This window comes from Diabrotica virgifera, chromosome 8 (genome assembly GCF_917563875.1).
Source record: "Diabrotica virgifera virgifera chromosome 8, PGI_DIABVI_V3a".
In the NCBI taxonomy this organism is placed as follows: Eukaryota; Metazoa; Arthropoda; class Insecta; order Coleoptera; family Chrysomelidae; genus Diabrotica; species Diabrotica virgifera.
In genome coordinates, this window is record NC_065450.1 from 115,673,416 (window position 1) to 115,695,212 (window position 21,797).

At 32.9% G+C, this 21,797-nt stretch overlaps 1 protein-coding gene across 1 annotated transcript in view; it reads left to right on the forward strand.

Moving 5' to 3' along the window:
• The window catches only part of LOC114338019 (single-pass membrane and coiled-coil domain-containing protein 4 homolog), an 11,630-nt gene extending 218 nt beyond the window's left edge, over nucleotides 1-11,412 (forward strand). Inside the window, exon 2 of the mRNA XM_028288595.2 lies at nucleotides 11,147-11,412. Coding sequence (XP_028144396.1) covers nucleotides 11,162-11,344 — 183 coding nt within the window. The 5' untranslated portion in view covers nucleotides 11,147-11,161 and the 3' untranslated portion in view covers nucleotides 11,345-11,412. The remainder of the gene's footprint in view (nucleotides 1-11,146) is intronic.
• The last annotated feature ends 10,385 nt before the right edge of the window (nucleotides 11,413-21,797 follow it).

Sequence of the window (21,797 nt, forward strand, 5' to 3'; positions counted from 1 at the left end):
ATTTCATAAATTTTTAAAAAAGTTTGTAATAATATGAAGTAAATTGCAGTTTTAAATATGTCAAGATATTTTACAACTTTTAAGATAGTTGTTTACTAAATTAAACATGTTTTTGTTACTAAAACTAATAATTTGTATTTGTATATTATATTTTTAAATCTACGAGGCTTAATTTATCTTCTATGTACTTGTATTATGTGTACAATAAGGTATGAATTTCTGTAAAGGTTGTTGAGCTTTTACCCAATTGTAGTACAAAAGTACCAATTGAAACAAATTAAATTATTACATTTAATGTCTAAATCAAAATTCGACAAAATTGTTCGTTTTTGAAATATATTCCATTCAAATAACTGTTTTGAAATTTGCAATATTTAAGTATGGTTTGTACAGTATAAATACCATTGCATGTCATCCGTGTGATAGCAAGTGACGTCACATGATACCAACACAAAATATTTAAGTCCTAGGTCTGTTCCTTTTTAGAATCGTTTAGCCAAGTACACTGGAATTACAGTCACTAGACATATTTTATTATATACGTGTAGAAATAATATTTGAAGATTTCTATTAATGCAAACTTAAAGAAATATACCATAACTTATTTCATTTAATTTGTATAAATGGATTATAAAGCATGAAGAACATTTGTCTGGATCATTCTTTAACTGTGATCGAACGTAGGTGACATTTTGACATACATTGGTAACACTTATTTGAAAGTTACGCTGTTGACACTTCACATTTTCTTTATTATATACTATAAGTATTATTTGTTTTATTATATTTATTGTTTTTATTATTTACTTTAATGTATGATCCTTACTTAATTCTTTTTTCTGTTTCTAATGTTTTTATTTATTTACATTGAATTTTATTTGTTTTGTTGTATTATCCACTAATCCACTCCGCAATAACTATGTGATATATTTGATTTAAAATGAATTCAGTAATTTTTTTGTAATTTACGAAAATGTCAACTTAGATCTCTAACGTAGATAATGATGTGCAACAGTATTTTAGACTGTACCAACCATATGTCTAATAAATTTTAATTTCAATATACCTACCCTTTCATTTAACAGTACTATTAAAGCAAATTTCATAATTTCATTTAATTAAATAAAAAATTGCAATAAAAATCAGTATTTAATAAATAAATCTATGGATGGAATACTTCAATTACCACATATTTTGACATACAAGACGCCAATTTTTGAGCTATCACACGACCCCTATTCTTATTTAAAAAAATCATTTATTGCGTCATCACGCCCAGGTGGATGACGTCCCTAGTATGATATACAGGGTGTTAGTAAATAAGTATGAAAAATTGTAAGGGCTAATTCTACATGAAAAATTAATACCAGTTTGCTCTATAAACATATGTCCGCAAATGCTTAGTTTCGGAGATACGGGGTGTTGAAATTTTTATTTCAAACTGCCAATTTATTTATTGCTCTAAGACCAGTTGAGCTATGAAAATGAAATTTGGTGAGTTTTAGGAAGTAGTTATTACGAATTTTTTAACATACAATTTAGAATTTTGTATTCATCATTGGCGTGCCTACGGGCAATGGTCTGAATTATTTTAAAGAAAAAAATAGTACGCCACTGAGATATTTCGAATTAAAAATTATTTTTATATTCCACGTCTAATTTATGATAAAAACCTTTCTTGCCTTTTTTTCATATGATGCACCGTTTTTATGCAGAAAAATAAAACATCTTGGCCCGTATTTTTCATTTCTTAATACATCATCAAGAACTATCCAATATAATAATACTAAACTAGAACAATAACAGAAAATATTACTAATAAGATTTCAACTAGGTGCAAAGCTGCAATAAATGTTTAAAATGATCTCCTTTGCAGATAACAGAAGAATTTTATATTCATCATTGGCGCGCGTACGGGCAATGGTCTGAATTTTTTGAAGAAAAAAATAGTACGCCACTGAGATATGTCAAACTAAAAATCATTTTTGAATTTCTCGTTCAATTGACGACAAAAAATCTTTCTTTCCTTTTTTTCATACGAGGCGCCGTTTTTATACAAAAAAATAAAACATCTTAATTACCAAGTATTTGAGGTAGTTTTCATATGCATAGAAACTTAGTTCAAATACTTTGTAAACGTCAAGATGTTTAATTTTTTTTGCATAAAAACGGCGCCGAATATGAAAAAAAGGCAAGAAAGATTTTTTGTCGTCAATTGAACGAGGAATTCAAAAATGATTTTTAGTTTGACATGTCTCAGTGGTGTACTATTTTTTTCTTCAAAAAATTCAGACCATTACCCGTACGCGCGCCAATGATGAATATAAAATTCTTGTGTTACCTGTAAAGGAGATTATTTTAAACATTTCGTGCAGCTTTGCACCTAGTTGAAATGGTATTAGTAATATTTTCTGTTATTGTTCTAGTTTAGTATTATTATATTGGATAGTTCTTGATGATGTATTAAGAAATGAAAAATATGCACCAAGATGTTTTATTTTTCTGCATAAAAACGGTGCATCATATGAAAAAAAGGCAAGAAAGGTTTTTTATCATAAATTAGACGTGGAATTTAAAAATAATTTCTAATTCGAAATATCTCAGTGGCGTACTATTTTTTTCTTTAAAATAATTCAGACCATTGCCCGTAGGCGCGCCAATGATAAATACAAAATTCTTAATTGTATGTCATAAAATTCGTAATAACTATCTCCTAAAACTCACCAAATTTCATTTTCATAGCTCAACTGGTCTTAGAGCAATAAATAAATTGGCAGTTTGAAATAAAATTTCAACACCCCGTATCTCCGAAACTAAGCATTTGCGGACATATGTTTATAGAGCAAACTGGCATTAATTTTTCATGTAGAATTAGCCCTTAAAATTTTTCATACTTATTTACTAACACCCTGTATACCTACGCCAAAAAATTATAATTTAAAAATAAAAATCGACCTGATTCGTAATTTATCTCCAGAGACGCCCATTCTCGAGAAAATGAATTTATTTCAATTCAAACGTCCTCACTGTACCTATAACTTCAGAGGCTTATATCTTAAAACCATGATTTTTTGGAGCTACGCGCCCATTGAGTCTTTTGTTCTACACATCAAGGACTACCAGAACCCAAAGTTTCAGAACATTTGACAGAGAGCCATTTCCCATAAGGTTTCTGAGGGGTCCTTTTAGAAAATATTTAAATTTGTTTAATGAAAAATTGAGCCAGGAGAGCAAAAATAAGAAGATATGAAATGATTATGCAATAAATAAAAATTACATTACAAATATTATAAATGACATGCTATTGGTAGATGGAAAAAATTAGCACTAGATAGAGAATGGATGTCACTGAGAATTGATTACATTTACTAACATTACTACGGTGTATAAATAATTCTTGGAGATCAAGCTTCTTTATATATACAGCAGAGTGTTCCAACGAAAATTTGACCCATCCCCCAGAAACTCAGAAACCAAGAGTTTCTTCAGAATTAAAAAAAAAACATGTTAAATTGTATTGAAAGGGGGACGAATTTTCATGCAAAATTCGTCCTACCTTTCTCTACCGCGCATCAACCCCCAGTTCTTTTAAAATATCAAGTGTAGTCGAATGGCACATCATTTGAAAGGTATTTTTTCTCTCTACAGGACCCTCTCATTTTTTTTTAATTTGCGGAATGACTTTAAAGATAATTTTGGATTTAACTAATTTATAATAAATTTGGTTAGTCCAAAACTATCTTCAAACTTATTACGTAAATAAAAAAAAATAGATCGTTTAGAGAAAAAAATGACCTTTCAAATGATGTGCCACTCGACCACACTTGCTATTTAAAAAAAAAGTGGGCGTCGATGCGGGGCAGTAGAGGGTTACATTTGAGGGCATGAATTTTGGATGAAAATTCGTCCCCCTTCCATTAAAAAGTGACGTGTTTTTTTAAATTTTGAAGAAGCTCTTGGATTCTGAGTTTCTAGGGGGTGGGGGTGGGGGTTAGGGTGTCAAATTTTCGTTGGAACAGACTGTATACAATCAGGAGCCACTTATACCATCTAATGGTGTGTGGCAGTCAGTATACCATTACTGGTATACAAATTTTCGCCATTCTTTTTTATTTTTTGCCATTCTTCTGCTTCATTATAAGTGGTTCCTCTTCTTACCAGCAGTTCCCAACAGTTTTGTCCCAGGTCTTTTTAGCTCTTCCTCTCTTTGCCTTCTTCCATGTTTTGGCTTCCCATACTCTTCTAACCTGTCGTTGGTCTTCCATACGTTGCAGATGTCCCCACCAACTTAGCTGTTTCTGTTCGATAAATGAGATCAAGGGTTGTATGTTTAGCTCTTCCCGTATTATATTGTTTCTAATTTTGTCTCTTCTCGTGACTCCTCTCACTCTTCTCAAGTATTTCATTTCGGTGGCCTGTAATTTTTTCCTGAACTTTTCTGCCTATTTGTTAATACCCACGATTCGCAACCGAAAGTGAGGATTGGTCTGAATATCGCCTTGTATACATTCATCTTGGTTTTCCGTGAAATTTCTCTTTTCCCTATTAAACCCCTATTCATTAGGTAGTACGTTTTCATATCTTTTTCTATTCTTGAATTGATTTCCATTTCTTCATCTCCTGAATCCTCTTAGTGCCCAAATACTCAAACATGTCGACTTGTTCTAATTTTCTTCCCTCAATTATTGAAATGCTCATTTTTTGATTGTCTGCTATCTTCATTACTTTGGTTGTCTCTTTATTTAATATCATTCCATATCTTTTTAGTGTTTCATTCCAGATCTGCATATTACTTTGGAGGTCTTGTTCACTTTCTGCAACTACCATCACATTGTCCGCGAATGCTCCTTCCGAAATCCTCCTTCGCTTTGTTTGAACAGGCTCTGATGATTTCGTCCATAAATATATTGAATAATAGTGGGCTCAGCCCTCTTCCTTGCTTCAGTCCTTCAGTGGTTACAAAGATATCCGAGATGTTGTTTCTCCAAATGACACTATTCTTGTTGTTCTTATATATAAGCTCTTAATCAAATTTATTGTCTTGTCCTCTACACCTTTTTTCTTCAGTTTTTCCCACAATTTATTCCTCTTCACCTTATCAAAAGCCTTCTCCAAATCTATAAATGCCAGTGACGCTGTCTGGTTTTGTTGGCTAACTTTTTCTATTATTTGCTTCAGTGTGAATACGTGGTCCTGGCTGCTTCTTCCTTTACGGAATCCACTTTGCGCTTCGTGCAGTGAACTTTCAATTTTCTTATAATACAGTCGCCTCTCAATTATTTTTTCTCCCTGTTGCAGTATGTTTCCTATTTCCTCCTCCACTGTATCTGTATGCGTTGCTTCCAGAAGTTCTTGAAAATACTCTTTCCATCTGCTCATTGTTTCATTGTTTTCGGTTAACACTTTTCCTTCTAAATCTCTAATATATGTATTTGTTTTTTTTGTATCCTGCCTGAACGATTTAAGGATTTTATAAAACAGCTTTTGGTTTTCTTTGCTATTTTGTTCCAGTTTCTCTCCAAATTCTGCCCAACTTACTTTTTTTGCCTCTGCAACTAGTTCCTTTGCTTTTTTCCTTTGTTTCTTGTACTCTTCTTAGCTAGTTTCGTTCCTATTGGCCAAGTATTTTTTCCAAGCGGTTTTCTTATTTTTAATACCATTGTTCACATTCTCTGTCCACCAAGATGTTTGTTTCTTGTTTTTGACGGTTCTACAGGTTCCACAAGCTTCATTTGCTGCTTCTAAGATTGCTTCCTTGTATATAACCCAGAAATGCTCTACGTTTTTATCTCTTCTTTCTTTGAAGTAGTCCCTAATTTTTGTTCGACTAATTCTTTGAATGTGTTAGCTACTCGTTTGTCATTTAGTTTTCAACTTCTTATTGTTTCGCATTCAGTTTTTTACATACTCCTATTCTTATTCTCTGCTTTTCTTTCATTTACATCTCTTATTTTAGATATGACCATAAAATGATCACTACCAATCTCTGGTCCCCTTCTAACTTTTGTGTCTAGAAAATTTTTCATATTTTCTCTATCTACTATGGCGTAATCGATTACTGATTTCTCGTTTCTTGTTGGTACCTTTCTTGTATAAGTATGTATCTCTTTATGTTCGAACCAGGAGTTTGTTACGATCATATTATTTATTGTGCAGAAGTCTAAAAGCTTTACTCCATTGCTGTTGCACGCTTTTTCTCCGTGTGGTCCTAATATCTCCTTATACCTTGGGTTCGCACATCCTACTCTAGCATTAAAATCACCTAGGAGATATACCATCCCTCTCGTTCCTTCTCTGGTTTAGCTGTTTCCAATACTTTTCTTTGTTCACAATTCTCTCGTCTTCGTTTGGTCCATAAGTAACAATAAATGTATTAATCCTGTTGTCTCCGTTCCTTATTTCAACTGACATGATTCTCTGCGATATTGCTTTCCATTCATATATGTTTTTTGCTATTTTCTTGTGAATGATACATCCAACACCAGCAGTTGCCCTGTTGTTCTCTTGTACTCCGCTATATAATAATATGTGTTCGTTATCTAATGTTATGCACCTTTTCTCCATTTTCTTTGTTTCTGTTATCCCTAGTACTTCCATATTTGCTTTTTCGAATTCTATTTCCAATTCCTTTTCCTTACCATTAATACCTCTAACGTTCAAGCTTCTTTACGAATTCATAAATCTTGGCAACAAAATAGTTGTATCACAGTCTTCTTTAAATAAAATTTCCAGCTACCACATAGCAATTCACTATATATGAAGCAACAAAAAGTCAAGAGACTTCTTTTCGATAGTGGATTAAATGAACCGCAAAATACTATAGGGAAACAACACCAAAATGTCGTATTTGGAGTTAATTATAAGGAAATGTTCATTAACTCATTTTTTATCGATATCATAGAAACAAGACAAAAATATTCTATTTTTCATTAAAATAATTATACAGATTGCGTTTTATGTATGGAAACCCTCAATTATCTCGGAAACGGCTTGTACGATTTTTATAAGTTTTGGTGTTTAAGGGTTTTGTGAGGCGACCGATATTATTGTGGTGGTATTTACATTGCTGTCAGATCTTCCACCTTTTCGAAAATCTAACGAACTTTCTTATTTCAAATAGAACACCTGTATATTTTTTACATTTTACACTTCTTAAGAAATATTGATTATTTTTCATATAATGTTCCCTATACCTTAATGTCATAATTTCGGAGTTATTACTACATTTATATTATCTTCGCCTAAGTTAAAATAATACATTTAGATGGCTATGATTGTTATTACAATAACAACTTTGACGTTTCAATACAAATACAAATTCGATTAGTATTGTTGTTGTTTATTTAAAATCACAATGAATCTTATTTCTGAAAAAGAACGAATTGAGATTTTAATGATATTATGATATTGTGATATGCGTAGAAGTCTACAAAAAACGTGTAATATCCTTAATACACTAACCAAAATCCCATAACAAAATCTACTGTCAGTAAATTATTAAAAAATTAACGAAATTGGTTCCGTAAAAAATGTATTCAAATCAGGGCGCAGAAAAACTGCTTCAACTGAAAACAGATCTTTAGATGTTTGTATCCTGTTAGAAGACGATCCACACTTAAGTACTAGACAAATAGCCATGGAACTTGATATTTCGCAAACATCAGTAAAAAATTTGCATGAAAATAAGTTCCATCCATACAAAATGAAATTAGTTCAAGAGTTGTCAGATGATGATTTAGATAGACGTGAACAGTTTGCAGACATAATGATGGAAAAATGTTACAGTCAAAATGTCACACATAGTATCCAGAAAAGATTAATGTATGGGCTGGAATAATATGCGTCAAAGTAATTGGTCCCTTTGTCATTGAGGGAAATTTAAATGGTCCGACGTATTTAGATTTATTGGACTGAGTTGACTCGGTTATTTCCAAATCCACGTAAGTATGTTCAATTACATTTTAATATAGAAATTTCATTATTCAAAACTTTCAGACAATAACAATATCCCGAACGACAATATTTGGCTGCAACAAGATGGTGCTCCACCTCCACTGCTCCACCAAAAATTCACTCGACACTATGCGTGTGTGGTGAGGCAATACCTAAATAATGTGTTCCCCAGAAGATGGATTGAAAGGCGTGGTTTTATCGAATGGCCCCCGCGATCACCTGACATGAATCCTTTAGACTATTTCCTATGGGGTCACTTGAAAAACATCGTTTATAAAACAAAACCTGCCAATATTCAGGAACTCAAAGATGGGATTCCCACAGAGATAAGAAGAATTGAGTAGTCAGGGATGTTGCAAAATGTATTGCAAAGTTTTAAAAATCGCAAGGCTTGTTGCGTTGAAGTAAACGGACGCCATTTTGAGAATCTGCTGTAATCGCCTTAAATGGTTTTCTAAAATTTCTAATTTTCTACTGCTCAAATATTGACATACCTCTACCATGAATGTGTTTTCAGCTGCTGTATGTTTTTTGAGCTGTGATTTGGATAAATCTTGTACTGCACAAATTTCGTTAAACTTTTGAATCTATTGAAAGTAGACCTTGTTATGATATTATTATAATTATTAAAGATTATTCAAATTAAACGAGTTTACTCGTATTCATCTAAATGTAATGTTTTAACTTTAGCGAAGATAATGTAAATGTACTTATAGTCCATTCTTTCACGATTTTTTGCTCTAAATTTTAAAGAACCGCTTGGTTTGACATGAAATTTGGCATACATATAGCTTACATGTCAAAGAAAAAAAGTGATATTGTGCCGATGTGTGCTTTTGCCCTGGGGGTGACTTTCACCCCCTCTTGGGAGTGAAAAAATATATGTCCAAAATAAGTCCGGAAATGGGTAAACTGACTAATTTTAAGTAACTTTTGTTCTATAGAGCTTTTTCGCCAAGTCAACACTTTTCGAGTTATTTGCGAGTGAATATGTTCATTTTTCAACAAAATAACCACATTTTTGGACGGTTTTTCGCAAATAACTCAAAAAGTAAGTATTTTGTCGAAAAAAACGTTCTTAGCAAAAATATAGCACATAAAAAAGTAAAAAAATGGTGTACGCGTTAGGTCTCTGGATCTCGTAGAACCAGAGTTATAGCCAATGAAAAATAGATTCATATTCACCAAATTTCAAATAGAATATTTCGACGTGAAATATCCAAAAAATTAAGCACTTTTTGGGGAAAACCTATTATAACTTTTTTAAAGTGTTTAAAAAAAGCTTTATTTCTGTTTTTACAAAAAGTTTCTAGCATTAAATTTAAGCAAGTTACGCTCAAAATAAAATTGGTCCCTTTTGTAAAAATCGGGAAGACCACCCCCTAATTAGCAACTTAAATGAAATTAATCGTTACCGCTCCACAAATTATTTTACTTATGTTGTGTTTATATGATCTGTAAGTTTGATCGAGTCAAAGTGCTTATTTTTGAAACAATTTGGTTTCAAAGTAAAATTTTTAAAAATTTAAATTTTGAAAAATATGCTTTTTTTCAAAATAACTTAAAAATTGTTAGAGATACCAAAAATCTCGAAAAACAAAAAAAGTCAGTTTTGCTTTTCTGAATATCATGTATTTTTTTGTTTTTCTGCTAGACAAAAATTAACTAAGATTTGGTGTTTGTAAATTTGCATACATTCGTGATCAGTGACTCGTTCAACCCCTTTTAACTACAGCCCTTTCAATAATAAGGACTTTGAACCGATGAAACTTACAGATCATATAAACAATATATACACGAGTCAAGAAACTTCTGAAGTCGTAACGATTAAGTTCATTTGAGATACTAATTAGGGGGTGATTTTCTCGATTTTTTTACCAAAACCAAAAGGGGCTAACTTTATTGTGAGCGTTTAAACACTTTAAATAAGTTGTAATGAGTTTTCCCCGAAATGTACTTAATTTTTGGTTATTTCACGTTAAAGTATTCCATTTGGAATTTGACGAATATGAACCTATTTTTCATTAGCTATAACTCTGCTTCTACTAGGTGTAGAGACGTGATATATACACCATTTATTTTTAAATTTTTTACAGGCTATATTTTTGCTAAAAATGTTTTTTCGACAAAATACTTACTATTTGAGTTATTTACGAAAAACCGTCTAAAAGCGTGGTTATTTTGTTGAAAAAATGAACATATTCACTGTCAAATAACTCGATAAGTATTGACTTAGTGAAAAAACTCTATAAAAGAAAAGTTACTTAAAATTAGCCAGTTTATCCATTTCCTGACTTTCTTTGGACGAATATTTTTTCACCTCCAAGAGGGGGTGAAAAGCACCCCCAGGGCAAAAGCACATATCGGCACAATATCATTTTTTTTCTTTGACTTGTTAGCTATGTGTATGCCAAATTTCATGTCAATCCAAGCGGTTCTTTAAAATTTAGAGGTTTTGCTATATTTTACCATTAAAGAACGGACTATTAGTAATAACTCCGAAATTATGACATTTAGGTATAGGGAACATCATATGAAAAATAATCAGTATTTCTTAAGGACTTAAAAATGCAAAAAATATACAGGGTGTTCCATTTGAAATAGGGAAGTTCATTACATTTACAGAAAAACGGGAGATCTGACAACAATGTAAATACCACCACAATATCGGACGGATTACAAAAGTCTTAAATGTTAAAATTTGTAAAAATCGTAGAAGTCGTTTCCGAGATAATTAAGGGTCTCCATACATAAAACTCACTCTGTATATTTCTGAAACAACTAAGATACAAATTAAAACAGCTCTTTATTTTAACACATTCGCTACCAAGCAACTCATATGAACCACATCGATTTTTCCCATAGACCAACGTCTCACCCGTGAGCCGGGGATCGCACTGCACATAATGGCAATTTAAATGGCTATGGTCTGTGAGGACGAAACATAAATACCCCCTTGGTAGCGAGCGGGTTAACAAATATGCATTTTCAATGCATAAAATAAATGAATGGCAAAGAAAGTTTTGGTCATTTAAATTTGATTTTTAACACACTTATGAAATCTTTGATTGTGATTTTATCAAAACTCTAAATTTTGACTTATTTCTCTGTGGAGCTGAGGTATCGATTTATGTATTAAAATTGGATGTAAAATTTTATTCTTTTTAATTTTTAACCCAAAATAAATTTTCAGTGATATAATTGCAACATGCGCAACAAGGCCGGAAAAGTGAAAGAAACCTCCAAAGAGAAGAAACAGAGGAAAAAGGATTTTCAAGAAACCCAAAAACAAGTAAAAACCATTGTATTACCAGGACTGATAGTTATTGCTATATTCATTATCATTTATGTTTATATGAAAACAAGACCAAAAAATGGTTACATTGATTGATACAGAAAATCAATAAAACATGTAAATATTACGTTAATTTTTAAATATATTAAAGTTTATAACATAAATGACATTTGTATCATTTTAACATATTTTTGGTGCTACTATAGTATGCGGTCTAACTGTGCATATTTGTTATAGTGTGCAGAATAAGCCAATTTTGTGGCTTATTAATTTGTAAAATTAAAATAATAATTCTTTTGATTTGTGCGTTTCATTCACTTTGTAAAGATTTTTTTGCCGGCACTGATAACTGTCCGGCTACACCATAATCTTTTCTCACAATAATGAAATCTTTATAAAGTGAATAAAACGCATAAATCAGAAGAATTATTATTATTTTAATTTTACAAATTAATACTTTGTCATCAATTTACTACTTTAGTTGGGAATAAGCCACAAAATTGGCTTATTCGCAACTAAAATATTAAATTTATATGACAAAAATTTAAAATAATAATTCTTCTGATTTACATGATTTATTCACTTTGTACAAATTTTTTTGCTGGCACTGTATAACTGTTCGCCTAGGCAACACCATAATCTTTTCTCAGAAGGATTTGCAGACATTAATGAAAATCTTTATAAAATAAATAAAACGCATAAATCAGAAGAATTATTATTTTAATTTTACAAATTAATACTTTGTCATATTAAGTTACTATTTTAGTTGAGCTTAAGCCACACAATAGGCTTATTCCCAACTAAAATATTAAAATGATATGACATTGACTGGTGTCTAGTACAAGCAAGTATTAATGTCTAAAATTAAAATAATAATTCTTCTGATTTCTGCATTATATTGTATGGTATATCCGTACAATAAAATAAATAAAGATTTTTTTGTTGGCACTGTAATACCTAATAATACAGGTTATAGACCGCATCTCTCAGCAGACCGCAAGCTATAGCAGAAATGCGACGGTAGGTCGCATACTATAGCAGCACCATATTTTTTTACCTTAACACCAAATTATACTTGTTTTACATCTCCTTAAATCGTAAATATTAGTTTTGTGTGTTGACTTTTGGGTTTTCCTTACATAATTTTTATGTATTAGTTGCTTTAAGTGTGTTGATAATCATATTGCCAGGCTTACTGCTCATTAGGGTGGAGCGAAAAATTCAATTTTCGAAATTTGAAGTGGGGTAGTGTGCAAAAGTTGTCTATCGGTATACAAAATAACGTGTTAAAAGCACAAATAAATTAAAAATATTTCAGAGGTTCCCCGAACGCTTCGAATTTTACAATAATAAGGTATATTACATATACGGTATTTTTATGGTTTACAACATCAATTTGATTCTCCCCCGTCAACAGTCAACAAGTGTATGAGTTCTGGAAAATACTTGCGCGCGGGTCTATGTCTGTAGCACGTGACATCACATCACAAGTTTCAGAAGACTGGGTCAGTACGTATTAAGTTACGGTATCGAGCGCGTCGCTTTGTTTTGTTTTCTGTGTTACGTATTTGGATTTTGTGTATTTTATTATTAATGTGTATTAATTATAATATAATATTATTATATTATTATAATCATAGTATGCCAACAACAAGAAAAGAGACCTTTTGTGCAGTGTTTGGAGCGTCAAAAAAACTAAATGGACTAATGTTACCGACTTATAATGATGTAATGAGACATTTTTTATGGATTAGATTTCAGTTAAAACAAACTTCTAAAAAGGAACCAAATGCTTCTGAAATAATAGCACTAGTGACAACAGATCTGGAAGGACTTTGGACCAAAGCTTCGTTACCTGTTTCGTCACACAAAAGGATTACCGATATGTTAAACGGATATTATAAGAAATATCAAAATTTGAAGAAACCATTAAAAAGCAGAAAAACAACTGCCATGTCACAAAAACTAAAAACTGTGCTCAAGACCATGCTAGTAGTACCTACCCTTTTTGATACTACTTCATGTAAATGTGCCGATTTTGCTTTATGCAAGTGTAAAATAAAAGTTCCCTTAACAGAGAGGACTTTTTTATTAGACCAGCGAAGCCAACGTAAAATGTCAATTAGTTCCATAGATAAAATTGAAAGTAAAAAAATAGAAAAGAAAATGGCAAGGAAATTAAAAGATAGACCTAAAATTACCGAAGAACCAAGACAAACAGAAACTGTCATACAAGATGTTACTTTACGAGAATCCGATTCTTCTGATAGTGTTTCAGAAACGTCAGAAACAAATTACCAATCGATTGCTTCAAGTTCCCAGTCATGTGAAAATATTGGACAAATGAGAATTTCCTTGCCAAAATTGGCGAAAACGTGTGACAGAACAGGTGTCTCTAACAGAGCTGCAGCAATAATAGCTACTGCAGTTTTAGAGGATTTTAAAAGAGTTACTCCACGCGATACTTCTAAAATAATCAATAGAAGTAAAATACGTCGTGCTAGAAAAAGGAAGAGAACTGATTATGAGAGTACAAGTAAGGAAGTGATAACGGGCTTATTTTTTGACGGTCGAAAAGAGACAAAACACTGTCGCAATGTATGAAGGGAAACAAACTTTATAGAAACACCGTCGTTGAAGAACATGTTGTATTAGTGTCAGAACCGAGCTCCAAGTTTATAGGACATGTGACGCCGCAGTCTGGAACTGCATCTCATATTAAACAAGCAATCGTAAAGTTCTTAGAGACAAAGGTGGACTTTTCCCATTTAAATGCTATCGGATGTGACGGAACAGTTGTAAACACTGGAAATAAAAATGGTGCCATAAGAATGATGGAACTATATCTTAAACGCCCCGTTCAGTGGTTGATCTATCTTTTTCACGCAAATGAATTACCCCTAAGGCACTTACTTCAAAAGTTAGATGGACCTTCAACAGGACCTAGCGGATATTCTGGTACCATTGGAAAAGCTTTAGAAACCTGTGAAAATTTTCCAGTTGTGTCATTTAATCCAATACAGAGTGGAAACTTTCCAGTGCTTGTTCCTGATGATCTAAGTACCGATCAAAAATATTTGTGGGATATATGTCAAACTGTTACTTCTGGAATTTGCACGGAGAGCCTAGCCAATCGAAACCCGGGCAAATTATCCCATTCCCGTTGGCTAACAGCTGCAAACAGGATACTTAGACTTTATATATCCTCAAATGAAGTCTCAAGTAATCTTCAAATTCTAAGCGAATACGTACTAAAGGTGTACGCACCTTTATGGTTCCATATTAAGCTAAAGCCATCATGTAAGGACGGTCCTCGTCATCTGTTGAATATGATTAGGTGGTCCAGAAATTTTGACAAGAAACTTTTGGAAATTATTGATCCCGTCATTCAGAGAAGTGGTTTCTATGCTCATCCAGAAAATCTGTTACTTGCGATGGTAACAGATGAAACCAAGTCAATAAGGGATCTAGGTTATCGTCGTCTCTTGAAAATTCGTCAGCAAAATCAGAATAATCAATATATACGATCTTTTACTATTCCAAAAATTAATTTTAATGCCACAGACTTTGTGGAACTCATCGATTGGCAGTCTTGCAGGCTGACGGAATCTCCATTACTAGCTAATATTTCTAACAAAGACATTTTAGCTATGATAGAAGTGCCAGATCAAATGGAAATTGTTAAATATCCATGTAATACTCAAGCAGTTGAACGATGTGTCAGACTGGTTACCGAAGCTTCTATGGCGGTCTGTGGGGAGGACAACAGGGATGGATTTATCAAATCAAGATTAGACTCACGACAACAGATGCCGCATTTTAATACAAAACGTGAGTACTCACTAGACACTACATAATAACATATTTACATTATGTGTTAGGGGGTGAAAATAATTTTTGGGGTGGAGGGCGGTAGAGGAGGGGGGTGGTGGTGGAACTCGTTTAGCAGCCACCTCCTCGTGGTGAGTTCTGGTTTGTATTTTAATGCTAAAATATAAAATACAAGCGAAGAGCTGCTATTAATTTATATAACGTTATAGGCAAATTTCAAGTCCCGGGGGGAACCTCTAAATTACAACACAGGGGGTTGATTTTTTTTCCCTATAATATACTACCTAATAGACAACTATTGGGTACTAGCCCATTTCAAAAAAGAAAAATGAAAAATATCGGTCAACTTCGCTCCACCCTACTGCTCATATACATACTACTCACACATCAAATTTATGTTTGATACATTGGTCATAATTCGATATACAATTTGATAATGATATTATGCCTGGTTGTACGAACAGATCTTAAGCTTAAGACGTGCCTTACTCAGCTTACGAAACATACTCTTTGCACCATTGAGTCTTAGATCAATTTTCAGCTTGCCACGTGGATTGCATCTTCCTTAAACTTCGTCTCAGCTAAGACGTGCTTAGATAAGAATCGAAAATTATGGTGCTACGTTAGTGAGACTTATGCCTGATTGCACCAACAAATCTTAAGCTCCAGTTTAGCCCAGCTCAGTTTATAGAACTAGTATTGAATTTTTATTAGCATTGGATAATCACTTCTTCTTGTCGTGCTGTTTCCTCTAATGGAGTTTAGCGATTACACTGGCAAATCTGTCACTGTCCAATGGGCTCTAAACAAAGATGTTGAATCAAGGCTGGTCCAGTCTTTGATGTTTCTAATGCCCAGTTGCACCAACAGATCTTAAGCTTAAGTCGAGAATATCATAAGAATTAATATAATATAATTATATTCTTCTTCTTAACGTGCCCTATCAAGTCCCCTTGACGTTGGCGATTAACATGGCGAAACTGTCTCTGTCTCGAGCTATTCTAAATAGGTGTTCAGGTTTCTTTATTCCTGTCCACTCCCGGATATTCTTCAACCAAGAGGCCTGCTTTCTACCAATTCCTCTGCGTCCTTCGATTTTACCCATCATAATAAGTTGAAGAATATTATACCGGTCTCCCCTTACTACGTGTCCAAAATAGGCCATCTTTCTATATTTGATGTTATCAAGCAGCTCGCGGGTAGCATTTGCTCTCTTAAGGACTGCCACATTTGTCAGCATAGCCGTCCATGGTATTTTCAGTATACGTCTGTGCAGCCACATTTCAAAGGTCTCCAAACGGTTAATGGTGGATATTTTTAATGTCCATGCTTCGACACCATACAAGAGGACTGACCAAATGTAGCATTTAATCATGCGCTTTCGAAGTTGAAGTTGCAAGGTATCATTACAGAAGAATGACCTCATTTTTAAAAATGTACGGGCTATCTCGATTCTACATTTTATCTCTTTATCTGGATCTAGTTGTTCAGTAATATGGCAACCAAGATATTTAAAACTGGGTACTCTTTGAATTATATGACCATTAACAACCGTGAATCTTGATGGGCCAAACGGCTAAATACCATGTATTTTGTTTTTGAACAGTTTATATTTTGGCCAAACTCTCTTCCCACTGTGTCAACGGTATTTAAAAGGTGTTGTAATCCATTCATATCATCACTTAAAATAACTGTATCGTCTGCATATCTGATTGTATTTATCAGAATTCCATTAACTTTCACAACCCATTCCAAATTATGCAGCGCTTCCTTAAATATTCTATCTGAATATAAATTGAATAACAGTGGGGACAGTATACAACACTGTCTGACACCTCTTTGTATTTTGCATATTTCTGTTGATTTTCCATTTATGCAAGCTGTCGCTGTTTGACGCCAGTATAATTTTTCTATGATTCGTACATCTTGACTATCAACTCCTTTATCCTTTAATATTTTAATTAATTTGTGATGTTGTACTCGATCAAAGGCCTTCTCATAGTCAATAAATACAGCAAAGACGTCTTTCCTTTGATCTCGGCATTTCTGCAATAACACATTTAGTGCAAAGAGTGCGTCCCGGGTTCCCAGTCCATTTCTGAAGCCAAATTGTGTTTCATCCTGGTCTTCTTCACATTTATCTCTGATTCTACTGTGGATGATACGTAGAAAGATTTTCAAATTGCGGCTCATAAGGCTTATCATTCTATAATCGCTACTCGCTAGTTTTTCGGACGTTGTTTTTTTGGTAGGGTTATGAATTCGGACTTTAACCAATCTTCAGGAATATCACCAGTCGAATAAACATCATCGAAAAGTTTTACTAGTATTCCAATGTTTTCCTCATTTATGAGCTTTAACATTTCTGTAGGTATGTTGTCGGGACCAACGGCTTTCTTGTTTTTTACCAATTTTATAGCATGTAGTATTTCTGGTCCTTCACCTTCATCTAAAGTCTCCAGTTCTTCGGGTCTATCATCATTATACAGTTGATTTATATAATTATACCAGGTAGTTCGAATTTCGTGTTCGTCTATTATCATTTTTCCCGACGAATCGGTTATAGTATGTGGAGTTTTCTTATGATAAAGACCAGCTACTTCTCTAACTTTTTTAAACATATTAAACGTATCATGTTTTTCATTTAACTTTTCTAATTCCTTGCATTTATCCTCCATCCATTTTTCTTTAGCTACCTTTATTTTTTGTTTAATTAGTTTCTGTTTTTCTTTGTATTCTCTTTTGTTATCTTTCAGTTTTCTTCTCTGCTCCATCAATTCCAGGATTTCGTCAGTCATCCATTGTTGTTTTTTGTGCCTCTGCATCGTTGTTGTATATTTTTCCATTACTTTCCAGGTAAGATCTTTAAACGTGTTCCATATTTCTGTATTGTTTTCATTTGTTGAATTCTTTAGCTGATTATTCAGGTCATTTTCTATTAGTGTTTTGTTGGATGCTGATATATTACAATAATAATACCATAATATAATAATCGATATAATTGATAATAAGGTAAGAATTTAAAATTATGGTGCAACGTAAGTGAGACTCAAGGAGGCCCTATCTATAAGTAGAGCTTAGCTAAGCTGGAGCTTAAGATCTGTTGGCGCAACCAGGCATTAGTCATGTAATCTGGCGCCTACCGGGTCCCCGTTTTCCTTCAATCTTAACCTGGATGATCAGTTGCGGTACTTTTCGATTCTCAATATGTGTCCCAGGTAGCTAACTTTGATGATCTTCAGCAGCTCCCTATCTGTACCTATTCTCCTCAGAATATTCTCCTATAAAGCCAGAGTTCAGTTAACGGATAATCAGTATATATTATATTATACTAGTATCGGTATCGGTTTAACTTTATACTAAAATCTATAGTAAATTTATAACTTGGAAAGTTATTTTTAAATAATATTTATCATAACCAACCAATGTTAAGAGGATCGGTACGTATTTGCGGCTGCAATGCTATTCAAATGGGGATTCATTTTTTTCAAATCCTGAGAAAACTAATAATAGGTCTGGATCCCGCGTATGAAAAAAAAGTTGATTAATAGCAAGCTGAAAATTTGTTAATAGCTTAAGGGTGTCTAGTCGAATAAACTTTGATATGTGTGAACACTGGAACAGGGGCAGTTTTAATTGTGGAACAGGTTAAAAATTTGGAACGGTCACAGCACGAAAACGGCACATTTATTTTGTCCGACAGAACAGACTTAAACTCTTCGAACAGAGATTAAACTCTCATGCAAAAATCAGACTGCTATTTATCACCAAATGGGCGTTTTAATGAGTGGAACATGTAGAATATGTCAAATGACAGGAATTATGACAGGTAATAAATAGCAGTCTGATTTTTTCATGAGAGTTTAATCTATGTTCGGAGAGTTTAAGTCTGTTCTGTCGGACAAAATAAATGTGCCGTTTTCGTGCTGTGACCGTTCCAAATTTTTAACCTGTTCCACAATTAAAACTGCCCCCATTTCAGTGTTCCCATATATCAAAGTTTATTCGACTAGACACCCTTAAGCTATTAACAAATTTTCAGCTTGCTATTAATCAACTTTTCTTTCATACGCGGGATCCAGACCTATAAGTATTTTTGAAAAATTTAAACGCAGAATGAAAGATTACGTTATTAGCGAGGGCCGAAAGTCCCTGAGAACTTCTATAATGTTTATTTTAATAAGTTACAGGGGTGAAAAACTAAGAGAAAATTTAGTGTGATTTTTAATTTCAAATATCTCATTCAAAATAAACTTTTTATTTATTCTAAGGGACTTTCGGCCCTCGGTAATAATTTAGTCTTTCATTCTGCGTTTAAATTTTTCAAAAATATTTATTGGTTTTTTCAGAATATAATATTGTCAGTCAGACACTGACAATCAGTGACAATTTTAAATATTTGACATTGCATCGGGAATATTTTGAGTTATTGATTAAATATTATTGATATAGTGTATTTGATAAATAATTGATTTAAGATGTGAACTTAAAAAAAGTTATTTATTGTGTATTATTTGTGGAAGATCCAAGCAGAGAATACATCAGGATAATATATTCTGTGATTCAAGTATTTTGTTGTTAAAGATGTTCAAAATTGTAAGCGTTCCATAACAATATTAACAATACTATTAACAATACTATCTAATCTAACCAAACACGGTACTGTGTAGAACGTTTTTAAAATTGCTCGTAGTTATTTGCTATTTTTGCAAGGAAATAGTTATTTTTGTATTGTTTAATTGGCATCAATTTAATCGTCTAATTATAGTGGTAATATTAGTGAAAAATTAAAAACTGTGCAACATAAATTAAGCGAGTAATTAGAAGATATCTGGAAGCTGTTCTGCCGTATAAACAGGTTAGTCAATAATTGTTTATCGTTACCAAGGTCAAACAGCTTTAAATATGAGTGATTGCCAGAATTGTCGATCAGCTTTAGGGTCTACGCCAACAACAATGTGTGACGGATGTCGATCTACTGTTCATTTGAAGTGTGTTGGAATGCAATCCGCCGAAGATGTTAGAATGACTAGAAATAAATCACGAAGCGTTAAGATTCTTTGTAATAATTGTTCAGGAAATATTGGTAATCTTGATCAATTAAAATCTTTTTTTGAAGGCTTTAAAAATGAGTTTGAAACTAAAATGTCAGAATTAAATAAAAAGTTTGATGATCTAAGCACACAAATTACAAACCAAAAGATGTCACCACAAACTTTTGAAGAAGTTGTTTCGGAGGCAACTGAGAGGATGGTGCGAGCTCAGAATATAATTATTGTTGGTGCTCCAGAAAGTACAGGCAGTATCGATCAACGTAAAAAGCATGATGAAGAATTAGCATCCGATATTTTGGGGGTAGTGTGTGGGAATTCAACCCCACATATTCCTGTTAGCATAACCAGAATTGGCAAACCTTCACCCAATAGACCAAAATTAATGAAACTTTCATTTAACAATGCATCAATTGCAAAGGATATTCTTAAACGCAAGAACTCATTAACGGGAACCCGTTTTGATAAATTTATTATTAGAGATGATAAAACACCTAAGCAAATGGAGTATTTGGATCAGTTGAGAAAGGAGCTAAATGATCGAAAGGCTAAAGGCGAGACTGATATTACTATAAAGTTCATCAGAGGAACCCCCTCTATTGTACCATCAAAAAACTGAAACAGTCAAATTTTCTTAATTTCTCTATATCTTATACTAATATTGATTCTTTAATGGCAAAACTCAATGAATTTGTTCCTTATATGGATTTAGAGAAGCCTGCTATTATGCTTATAACAGAATCCTGGCTTAAACCACATATACCTAATTCTATCATAGATGTACAAGGTTATACTATATTCCGCAACGACCGGCTTTCGACTGGAGGTGGAGTATGCATTTATGTGTTAGATTCTGTTTTTTCTCAATTTACAGTAACTGTTTTACCTTCCAATATTCCTGGCTTCGAGGCAATATGTCTTCTCTTTCATAATAAACACTTATCTTTTACGATTTGCTGTGTTTACAGACCGCCTGATACTGCTTATAATAATTATGTTCAACTTATTAATTTTTTATCCGTTCTAGCTTCAACTTACAAAAACCTAATTATTGCCGGTGACTTCAATCATAGAGATTTAAAATGGCCACATCCTGTACCTCAAAATGCTTCATCTAGACTTCTTCTTGATTTTGTACAAGATTCACATCTCCAACAAATCGTTACTGAACCAACTCGTTTCCGTTCTGGGCAGCAACCCTCCATCTTGGATTTAATTATTACTTCTGATAATGATTTAATAAACAATCTAGAATACTATCCCCCTTTTGCTAAATCCGATCATGCAATTCTTCAGTTCCAAATGCAGTTAATTCTTGTTACTGATCCAAAAAAACTATACTCATCAAGATATTTTATTGATTATAGAGGTATTAATCATGATGTGTCACTGGTTGACTGGGCTTCCGCCCTGTCGTTACCAAATGTACAGGAAAACTGGAATATTTTTCATGAACAATGTAGCAACATCATAAAAAAGAATACAAGCTCAAGACTTATAACTACATTTCCTTCTAAACCCTGGATTAATTGGGATATTCAAAGACTGATTAAGAGAAAGAAAGCTCTTTGGCAAAAGTATCAAAGATCACGTTTGGAGAATGATTTTGTTACGCATAGGAAAGTTGCCAATCTATTGAAAACAAAAATTTGCAATGCTAGGAGAAA